Below are 10,787 nucleotides of genomic sequence, written 5' to 3'. Positions count from 1 at the left end.
CAGGGTTGTCACCTTAATGATGAATGTAGATTAGGTTGAGATTAGGCTCAATCTCTCCTTGGTGTATCTACAGAATAAGGGTTCTAAAATACTGCCAACAATACAAGTGCCTTCACCCTACTACATTAACTGAACAGTAAGGAGCAGCTGTATAGTAGAATAGGTACTTACGACAATTAAACAATGGAATTAGGACAGTTGTCAGGCTAGTACAGTTACTATTGAGTTAACATTTTGTACCATGGGACTGGCTGGTTGGTTTGTCTGGGCTTTAGAGAGGAGCCAAGTCTCACTGGCTTCTATTGGAAACTAGAAGTAGCCCCTTCTGAAATAAAGGAGAGTCCACCATGAACTAGTGCATCCAGCAGTTTATTTTGTCACAGGTCATTTAGCGTATCACTTTCCCATTACAGCTTTTGTCCTCTTCAGATTTTTAAAGAGAGCCACTGACACCAGTGCAGTGACCATCAGGCCAAGGACCACAGTAGCTGCTGCTACTACAGTGGTCCATGCTCCTTCTCTCAGGGGAGTTTCTTCTGTAGGGAGGGAAAAAAAGGGTGAACCACAAGTTAGTGGCCAGATTATGCCATAACTTGGATTGGCAACAACATGCCTCAGTTAGGTCAAGGAGAGGTATTTGTTCCATACCTTGGGTTGAAGGCCATTCATCTGCTACAAAGCTAACAGGACCAGGTAAGCTTGCTACACCGGAGTTCTCTGCTTGCATCACAACAGCATCTGCAAGAGATTAGTCAACACATAATTCTGACTAACTGGAGTCTGGAAATCCACAAACATAGCAAGCTAACTGGACTATCAACAGGAATGCTTCAAGGTCTAGAAAACATGGCTACAAGAAGGTGGAAAGTGGGTTGTTTAGTCCAGAAAAGACAACTGAGCGGTACCTTACTTTGACATGCTTGAAGACTTTCCACTGATAACAGTGTGGATCAATCAGGGGCTTCAGTCACAGCAAGGGATGTTTAGGTTAGGAAAGGTTTCTCTCCTAATGTCTAACTGCAAGGGTAGGCAGGCACTGGAGCAAAGTTACCTAGATGGTTTGCAGAATTGGTCACTGGTGGTTGTTAACGAAAGTAGCGTGGGCTAGATAGTACTTCGTCCTGGTTGAGTGCAGGAGACTGACTAGAAGACCTAGCAAGTTCCCTTTCATACCTACATTATTCTGCTGTGGTAGGACAGCATGTTACGTGACATTCTAGTTGCCAGCAGTGATTAAATCCTACCTCGTTTGTTTCTGGCTGAGGGAGGACATAGTGTTGAACACAGAGGGGAGTCTGGATGAAGTCTGTCACAGAGAAGAGCACTGCAGTGGAAGTACACCTAGAGCAAAGATAAGGGAGAGATTTGGAGCACAGGAAGCCTGAGCCTTTAGCTAGAGCTAGAGGGACTGCACTTACTAGGCTAGCGAGAGCCTTGTCACCCGCTACGAAGGCAAAGGTCTTCACTTCAAATCTCTGGCGATAGTTGGGATAGCTGACTGCTAGGCCCACTGGATGAAATGCGGTTCTGTAGTTATCGAGTTCATAGTCACACCTACAGGAGGTCATGTAGAAAGGCAGCTTCTCAGAGAGGGCAGAGTTGAAATCAGGCAAGAAGAGAGAGTCTTGGAAGGTTTGCGTCATTAACATTCAAGTTTAATATTTAGTCCATTACCCAAGAGACCCTCAATACTGTTTCCTAGAGATCTGCCAGAGCTTGGAAGCCTGCATTAGGACAGCAATTCATTGGGGTTGAGTCACTCAGTTGTGAGCCATTGGAGTGACAGTTGGCATTTACACATTTTAGTCCTTGAGCATGTGCACTCTCAGATGTCTAGCTTGACCTAAGGCTAGAGCGACCTACACTTTGTGGTCAGATCATAGCCAGACAGCAACCCTTTGCTCCTACATCTGTGTGAGGAACATTGCGCTCACAGCTCCAACAAGCCTTTGCATAGCACTTCAGGGAAACACTTGAGCAGGCCAGCCTCACCTATGTTCCTACAGGAGTTGGAATATACCTACCCATCCACAACAATGTTCCACCGGGGCAGAGAGCTTGGATCTTGCGATGTTGTTGCCCAGCAGTCATCCAGTACCAGTCGGATGTTGGGGTCATTGCGGTTCAGAACTTGCACTTCCAAGAAGATTGGTTGCCGCAGATATTTCACAATAGGGTACTGGTCGTCACTGTAGGGCTGCACGTAGGAGTCATCTGAAAAAACCAAGGATGGCAGAGTTGACAGCCCAGTTCGCAATAGGTAGGAATCTCAATCTAGAGAGATGAAGCAGCCAGCTATGGAAGAAGTCTGGTACTGTAGGTGCATAGAAGGACACAGCTCGTGAGTGCTTTAGTTGAACTCCTTGCACAGGGAGAGAAAAAGCCTCCTAAACTCAACATCCCTACTGGATTCCCCCATAGCAAGAGGCTCTATTAAAACCTAGCCTGCCAGGTCTACGTCACAGACCACCAGTGATGGAATCATGCCACCCCTGGATATCAAAAGGTCTCTGGGTCTACTGCTCTGGATAGTAGGGACTGAAGAGCTCCTTTGACTATGGAGGGAATCACTTCATTTCTGCCCTGGACACAATTTGCGGCTAGATGCAAGCTTTACCTGGATAGATCAGCAGGATCAAGGAGAGAGGACCCTGGTTTATTGAAGAAACTGGAGGAGGGAGACTGCTTATCCTTACGCTCAGGGACGCGTCACCACTTTTGTAGGTGCACAATACGGTCAGCCTGAAAGACAGAATGCGCAGCATCAGCTTAGCTGGCAATTTGCAGTCAGTCACTTTGCTTAGTGTTGCGATGGGCTGTCACCAGCAGAGTTGTGGACTGACCTGAATTCACTGTCCCTAGAAATCCTGCGTGGCGGTTGATCTGCCCACAAGGCACGCACTTCATTCTCATAAGTTGTCCTCTCGCCTTCAAACTACAGGGGATACAGGAGACTTAGTGACTGCCCTGCCACATGAGCGCCTTTCGCAGTCACTGTCCTGACACTTACCCTCTGCCTTGTCCCACACTTGTTCAGTGGGACGTGAAACCGAACCATGTCATTTGAGGGAGACTTGAAGACTGGTTTGCATGTAGGATCTCTTAGCCTGATGGTATCCAAGTCTAGGGCTGGTTTTGTCCTGTCACTCTGTACTTCAAAGTCCATGTAGCCATCCTGAGTGCACACAGCAGCTGAAACATTCAAGGAATTGGGATGGGTTGCTCTAGGGGGTTCCTGGACATGGGGCTATGGCAGCTCCTGCCTCAGTTCAGTGAGCAACTACACGGAGAGTGTTTTAGCCAAGCTGTGTGTGTAGGGGCCCTGACTACCCTAGGAATTTTTCTGCACCTACTGGATTGTCCCTGGTCTCCATTTTATATAGCATAATCTGGAGGGCAAGGATCCTGCAACAGCTCATGCCCGGAAGCTCAAGGACCCATCAACTGCTCACAAAGCAGTGCTCTAGGAGGATGAATCAGATTGGAGGGTAGGCTGGAGTCTACCCATTAGCCCTGCCCTAACCAGCTCAGGCAGGGGAACCTGGTGTCTGGTTCTAGTCTATTACCTACCCTGTAGAGCAGGTAAACAAGGGCTGGGTGTGACAGCACCAGAGCCAATCCTTAAGGGAGTATACGGGGAGGAGCAGGGCAGAACAAACAGCCCTCCAGTAGCTGCTGACTGGCTGCAAAATTGGGGGGAAAGTCCTCAGATGGAGTTGTGATTGGTTATGCCTTCTGCCACCTCCATGAAAAGGGAGCGGTCATTACTACGTGGATTCTCAGAGGAGTTAGGTGATCAGACTGTGTGACGCCTCCCATCACCAAGTAGGTGGTCATGTCCAGGTCACCCAAATGTCAACCCAAGAAACAGTCCTCACCAGCAAAGGAAGGGCATCTATATTTGACCCAGGAAACACGACTGCAACTAAATGGGCTCCAAGACAAAGGTGCAGAGAGCCCCTACAGCAGAAGTTTTGTTTGCCAGCTACTAGGAGTTTGCACCAGACATAGCTGCACTTGTAGCTGAGCTCAACCTATGGCTAAAGTGTTCCCATCAAAGATGGGCCCTCCAGATTCATAGCGTAATGTGCTGAGGGTTTACTCAGTCTCCTGCATTAAAGGAAATTCATTTCATGGAGCCACTGAGTTGCAACACTGCAAATCTTGGAAGCTTGAAATCTCTCATGTTGATCAGCACTTCAGGGACAGCTAAAACTGCACTACTACAGAAAGAGTTCCCAGGAAAAACAGACCGTCTCACCTATTGGTGCATGTTGGTCACAGGGACATGCTGGATAAGTCACCATTGACACCATTTCTCCATGAAAGTTGAAAGCTAATCTTAGAGATGCCATGTATGACTGAAGTCCGAAGCAGCTCTCTTCATACAGCTGGAAGAGAGGGAGGCCATGACAGTTTGTAGCAGTTCTGTCCCCTCCAGGGGAAGTTAAGACTTGGCCTCTGAATCAGTCATTTAGATGGGACTAATCTAGCCAGGAATATTAGTGTCTCAGAAGGATACTTATCCGCCATTCCAATACATCTCCTGGGTCAAGTAATAGGGATTTGGAGAATCCTAGAATATCAGGGTTGAAGGGACCCCAGAAGGTCATCTAGTCCAACCCCCTGCTCGAAGCAGGAGCTATTCCCAGTTAAATCATCCCAGCCAGGGCTTTGTCAAGCCTGACCTTAAAAACCTCTAAGGAAGGAGATTCTACCACCTCCCTAGGTAACGCATTCCAGTGTTTCACCACCCTCTTAGTGAAAAAGTTTTTCCTAATATCCAATCTAAACCTCCCCCACTGCAACTTGAGACCATTACTCCTCGTTCTGTCATCTGCTACCATTGAGAACAGTCTAGAGCCATCCTCTTTGGAACCCCCTTTCAGGTAGTTGAAAGCAGCTATCAAATCCCCCCTCATTCTTCTCTTCTGCAGAAGAAACAATCCCAGTTCCCTCAGCCTCTCCTCATAACTCATGTGTTCCAGACCCCTAATCATTTTTGTTGCCCTTCGCTGGACTCTCTCGAATTTATCCACATCCTTCTTGAAGTGTGGGGCCCAAAACTGGACACAGTACTCCAGATGAGGCCTCACCAATGTCGAATAGAGGGGAACGATCACGTCCCTCGATCTGCTCGCTATGCCCCTACTTATACATCCCAAAATGCCATTGGCCTTCTTGGCAACAAGGGCACACTGCTGACTCATATCCAGCTTCTCGTCCACTGTCACCCCTAGGTCCTTTTCCGCAGAACTGCTGCCTAGCCATTCGGTCCCTAGTCTGTAGCTGTGCATTGGGTTCTTCCGTCCTAAGTGAGTTTAAGGTCAGTTACTGACTGAAACTGAAGTGTCTGTTCATGGAATGATGCATGTTAGACCTAGATGGACCTTCCAAGTGAGCCATTCAAGTGTACTTTTGACCTTACAGAGAGTCAGCATGTGGTCCATTTTCTTTCAACTGGAACTCACTCTTACTTAGGGGCATCAGATTGCCGCACGCTATGTTCTGTCCACAAAACATTCCTGACCCCAAACGGACATCAGCAGCAGCAACACAGCATGGTATTCCCTCCCCCTTCATATCTAAGCCTATTAGGCTAGCTTCCTCTTGTCCTTGCCTCTCATCCCATCCAGTAGGGATAATCTATATCCTTCTGGAGAATTTCAGGAGGGTGCTTCAGGATTAGGGATAGCAGACATGACACCTGTCCAGGCAAGCCCAGGGGTTGAGCTACTGGCATGACAAGACAAGGGAAGGATCAGGACTGTGGATACTAGAACAAGCAGCCTGAATTTGATGAGGTAGCAAGGAGTAGTTTGCTGACAGACCTTGCTAGAATGGTCTGCAAGGAAGATTTCTAGGAGATGTATCTGGAGAGCGCTGGTAGAGATGGGGCTTGTGGGGGTGTCAGGAAGGAGGTTGCCATAATGGAGACAGTTCTAGCTGCATTAGAGGTTATGGTTAGGAAGATTGAGGTGGTTGGGAGGGGAAGGGGAAGGGGGGTCACGGTACATACAGCTGCCAAGTGGTGGCACGAGAAGGTCTGACTGGAGTCAATACCAAGGCACTGACCAGACAGATGCCTCCGTCGGCCTCATTGTAACTAAATCCTTCTCTACTCCACCTGTAGCCTGCACTTCATTTCAAAAAGAAAGAATGGCAATTGTGACCTTTCCTAAGGGAGCTTACTCTGGACTTCAGGATTCTTTTGTTGATGTGCAGCTTCACGCCCCTTCTTGTGTCCAGAGCAATTCCATTTGCTTGGAGTTGGGTCATGGGAATGTTTCTGTTGTCTATACTCACAGCAGAGAGGATCCCTGGGAAAGCTGGGATGGCAACAGTCATGTGTGTGGAGTTACAGGTTGCTGGACCTGCAAGAATAGCTCTGTTAGTGTCCAGAGACATTTTAAGGTACAAGTCCCTCTCAGGTCAGAGGAGGGACCAGCTTCCTCTGTGAAGAGGGGAAGTTTTACCTGGTGCACAGATCATTCTTGATTCTACAGTTAGCCGCTGGTCAGGAGGCCCATATGAAAGCTTGAGTGCCACAGAATATAGCATCTGGTTGTCTTGCTGCAGAGGATAGATACGGTTGAGAACAGCAGGTTAGTCACAGTGCAGTTCCCAGTGCCAGGTATAAAAGAAGCCTATTAGGATTCAGTAAGCCAGGCTGTAGTTCTGAAGAGACTTCAGAAGTCTTGCAGGGCATGTTAGCCACTGGAGTTACACCCTAGCCATTTCACATTTCTCCTACACACAGGAGTTCTTGGGAAGGGTGTACAAGCTCCATTCTAGGCCCTCATGCACCACATGGATTCATAACCAGAAGTCAAGCTGCAGCTGTTTCAGTAGGGAGGTAGCTCTCACACACTCCCATTTCCAGATGCCCTCATGGACTGCATGTAGAGTCAGACTAATCAGACTGCCCCAATAGCTCAGACTAGTGAGCCTCAGAAGCCTGAGGCTTCTCACGGTTCTATTTATAGACACCATCATTTGCCAATGGCAAGTTTTGCCTTTTGGCCTCGAGACAGTCTTGTGCACCTACCTTGTAAGAGGTGACTCCAGTTGCACCAAAAGAAACCTGGAAGATTAGGTTGTTGCTGTCAGCTAGGAATGTATACCCTTGCTGCATGGCTTGCCTAAGGCTTAGCCTGTGTGTTCGTGTTCCATCATCTATGGACAGTATCCAGGCCATCTGAGATTCTGTAGTCTGCAATTTGAGACTTCTGGTCAGTCAGGCATTAGGCTTTTCATTACCGAGCAAGGGGGTTATTGTTCTTATCTTTAAGAAGTGTTAAGACTGCTGTGAGTGGCAGCTTGGCTAACCAACACGAGAGAGATACTGAAGGGTCCAGTTTGCTACTTTAGCAAGCATCACCAAAGTGGCAGTTTCTACATGCAGCAGTTCTACTTTAGAGGCATGTTACTTTGCACACCCAGCCCCCATTTTGACCGATTTTTCATACCATGTGTTCATCAGCAAAACTGGGAAGGAGTCTTGGAAATACAACCTGAAAGAGAACGGACAGCAGCTGACTTCAAAGCACACTGTTCAAAGAGAAGAGGATACCAAGCAAGCTTTCCATGGTGAATGGAACAAGGAGCCTCTAACCCATTAGAGGAATGGAAGCTTTCGGGGAGTCTTCTGAGGAAGTGTGCTGCAGTGGCTAGAGGCCTGGCTTGTTTCTGGAGGAACAAGGTGGGGAAGCAGCAAATGCTGTTCTCCCCCTGTAGTTTAGGGCACCTGTGCCCAGGTTGACAGCTACTGACCATTAGCCAATAGAGGGGTCTACATAATTCAGTAAGCTGTGCCAAGCCTAGCCAGGGAAGCCCTTAGAAGTACACAAAGGAGGAGGTAAAGGTAACTAGCTAGAGTTTTTACAAATAAGAAGGCTAGTCTTTAATCTGAGTCTTCCCAGAGATCAGGAAGGGGAAAATCCACCATCATCCTGCTAGTCAGTCTTATTTCCTTACTCCCACCACCCAAAGAGTCTACAGACACATCTTCAAGATTTGACTGAGATGCCATTCAGGTGTCAGACTCCTCTCTACAGCTGAGAGCAGTTCCCTTTCCAAGGGATTGTCAAACTGCCCCACTTACTGCCATGAAGTCTTTAGTACAGTTTGTAGCTCCTGTAAAAATAGTAGGGACGACTTCATCTGCTTGAAGAGAATCACAGCCAATACTGTAGGTTACATTCTTGTCCCTTGCAATGGTTTTGTTGAGCACCAGCAGCTCTAGTCTCAGCTGGTGTTGGTCATGCTATAGCAAGAGAACACATTGGTCAGAATAAGACAGTGGCACCGTTTTACATTACTAGATGTTGCCTCAGATCAGCAATTAGAGCCAACCCTCAGAGGCCACATGTTCAAGTTGAGAATTTGCTTCAGCTGAAGTTGCTGTCTATAGAAGAGGCAGGGTTACTCAAAGGAAGGAATTTGATTTGTTGGGAGCCATTCAATTAGTCATTATTACATGGAAGCACCACCTCAGTGGGTGCTCTGGGGAAAAGGAGTCTCCCAGGAAAGAGAGATGGTACATTAAATGACCCAACACTGTAGTTGGGTCACTTAGTAGGAGTCACTTTGGAGCCTCTGTCAAGTGAGCATGTTCCCAAAGCAGAGGGACAGTTTTACCTCTAGTCTGGTGCAGTTCACATACAGAGCAGTTAGAGTCAGCCTCTCATGATCCACCATGTAGTCACAGTCTACAATCTCTTCACCACTTCCATCTAGAAAGAGTAAGCTGGTCAGCTGTGCTGCTAGAAGTTGCCTTGAGAACCTAGCTAAACATGCAGCAATACATACCAACTACATGGACCTGCCAGAAGTTGCTTCCAAGCTCTCTGGGAAACCCAATCAACATTTTGTCAGTGTGACAAGACACCGTCCCTACAAGAGGAAGTGAGCAGTCTGATATCAACTCCTTGCAACACAGGATAGGAGACAGCATACAGGCTGTTAGTATGCTAAAACCCACTCACTCCAGCAAATGGAGAGGAGAGTCACCCCAGGAACACACTCCAGGGTCAGTAAAACTATCCTATCAGCCTCAAGACAAGTCCACTCCTGCCCCCCCTCCAACCATGATCAGGGGAATGCCCTAGTTACCTGGGAAGTCTAGAGCCATGGAACTAGTAACACCAGCTGTCAAGGGCACTATAAAGCAACCAAGTAAAAGAAGCAGCCTGCAAACAAGAGAGAAGATGCTCAGAAGCCAGCACAGCAAACAGAACCCTTCCTAAACAGAACCCTACACAACCCACCCTGCACTTACCACATGCTGTAAAAGGACCAGCCTAGCTGTAATACAGGCAACCTCATGGCTCAGAGTCAAGCCACCCACATGAAGACACCAGAACAACTCACCTCCTACTCAGCTACAGGGGTTATATAGGAGGGGCTGCAGCCCCAGCACACAAGCAGCTCTTGGAAAACACCTGGGATGCTTCCTCAACACCTGCTAGCAGCTGACTCTGAGGCTAATGGTTTGCACCTGGCCCTGTTCTGTGCTGCGATCAGTGAGGAGGGGCAGCTTAGGGATAAAGCTCCTCTTTCAAGGGGATTTTATACTCCTTTGCACAATTTTCTGTTTCCCTTCACTTTTAAGATTACTTTTGGTATCCATTTTTCCTTTCACCCTGCTCTTCCACTGCCTTTCTCCCTCCTCTAGAAGATGGAGCAAAATAGCTGAGGAGCTAGAAACAGACAAATGCTTTGTGTGGCAGCCTTAAATTCCCCTAGCCCTTTGCTCCTTACCAAGGAAAACACTTGGCATTGCTGGGCTCTTCTGCCCACTGAAACAGCCTTGTGCTCAGCCGGGGGGTTTGTAGGTCACCCCACGCTTGGGAACTATCCTCAGTAGCCCCCTCCCAGGAAATCTTCATTGCCAGGGTAGTTCTGTTGAGGAGGGACAGTTTGCCCAATATCTAGTTTGCCATAACTGTTACAATGTGAATGAATCCTCCCAACCCTCGGGGAAGTAGAGGAATGGTTGTCGTCAGTATTAATCTGTATGTAAGGGGACTGTTGCCCCTTTACTAACATTCAGTGGGGGTGTTTTAGTTGCTAGCTCCCAGTACTAAAAAGAGGGAAGGGTCGATGGGTATGGTGAGCAGTTGGGGAGAGCGAGGGGGACCTTGGGCAGCGGGCCCAGCACAGGGAGACGCCTGAGCCAAGAGGCTCTGCAGGCCAGGTTTGGATCATAACCCTGACAGGGCAGGGGCGACACTGGAAAGAAGGGTCCTACCACTTAGAGCCTGAGAGCGTGCAGCCACCACAAGAGCAAGTGTCCAACACACAGCATCCCTGCTAGCAGGGCTAGGTCTGGTCATTATCTGTTTAATAGTCCTCTTTGCAAGTGTAATGGATACACTGCAATTGAAATTTGGCTATATGAGACTAGCATTAGTCTCCTTTCCACCATGCTATTTCAAGTCACACGCTAGGTGAGATAGCAGAGCTTTGAAAACTGTGTTTGTTCCCTGGCATCTCTTCGCACCCCTAGCCAGGGGCAGCAGCTCTGCATTATTTTGGGTGGTGCTCAGAAAGGGTCCACGTCCCACCCCCATGCACCTGCCTAAGGCTCTGGGAGGGAGTTTAGGTGCAGGAGGGGTGCAGACTCTGAGAGAGACTTTGGGTGCTGCGTGCAGGCTTTGGCCTGGGACAGAGGGTTAGGGTGCAGGGCTGGGCCAAGGATGAGGGGTTTGGGATGCAGAAAGCAGGCTGCCCTGGGGCTGGGGGCCAGAGAGGAGAATTCCCCCCAGCCCTCTACCCCCCTGGCA

The 10,787-nt window shown here is 48.3% G+C and overlaps 1 protein-coding gene across 1 annotated transcript; it reads right to left on the bottom strand.

The window, feature by feature from the left end:
- Nucleotides 1-353: 353 nt before the first annotated feature.
- On the bottom strand, nucleotides 354-9,073 carry LOC142073328 (zona pellucida sperm-binding protein 2-like). The gene is made up of 16 exons (XM_075132716.1): nucleotides 8,812-9,073; nucleotides 8,641-8,735; nucleotides 8,105-8,266; nucleotides 7,470-7,514; nucleotides 7,049-7,213; nucleotides 6,477-6,573; nucleotides 6,193-6,374; nucleotides 4,262-4,391; nucleotides 3,011-3,192; nucleotides 2,844-2,935; nucleotides 2,618-2,742; nucleotides 2,025-2,214; nucleotides 1,419-1,554; nucleotides 1,245-1,341; nucleotides 649-738; nucleotides 354-536 (listed from the first exon to the last, which is right to left on the bottom strand). The coding sequence occupies exons 1-16, from the start codon at nucleotides 8,954-8,956 to the stop codon at nucleotides 397-399; spliced, it is 2,073 nt and encodes a 690-aa protein (XP_074988817.1). The 5' UTR covers nucleotides 8,957-9,073; the 3' UTR covers nucleotides 354-396.
- Between the last annotated feature and the right edge of the window lie 1,714 nt (nucleotides 9,074-10,787).

This window comes from Caretta caretta, chromosome 10 (assembly GCF_965140235.1).
Source record: "Caretta caretta isolate rCarCar2 chromosome 10, rCarCar1.hap1, whole genome shotgun sequence".
Lineage (NCBI taxonomy): Eukaryota > Metazoa > Chordata > Testudines > Cheloniidae > Caretta > Caretta caretta.
Note: the sequence above shows the minus strand (reverse complement) of the source record. Positions and strands in the feature narration are given on the sequence as shown.

Excerpts from the sequence above, each read along its gene's own strand:
- LOC142073328 (XM_075132716.1), bottom strand. The coding sequence starts at position 8,956 with ATGCTGTCTCCTATCCTGTGTTGCAAGGAGTTGATATCAGACTGCTCA. Across the intron at positions 8,267-8,640 it reads TGAACTGCACCAGACTAGAG|CATGACCAACACCAGCTGAG; the intron begins GTAAAACTGTCC and ends CTCTTGCTATAG. Across the intron at positions 4,392-6,192 it reads AAAGAATCCTGAAGTCCAGA|CTGTATGAAGAGAGCTGCTT; the intron begins GTAAGCTCCCTT and ends CCTCTCTTCCAG.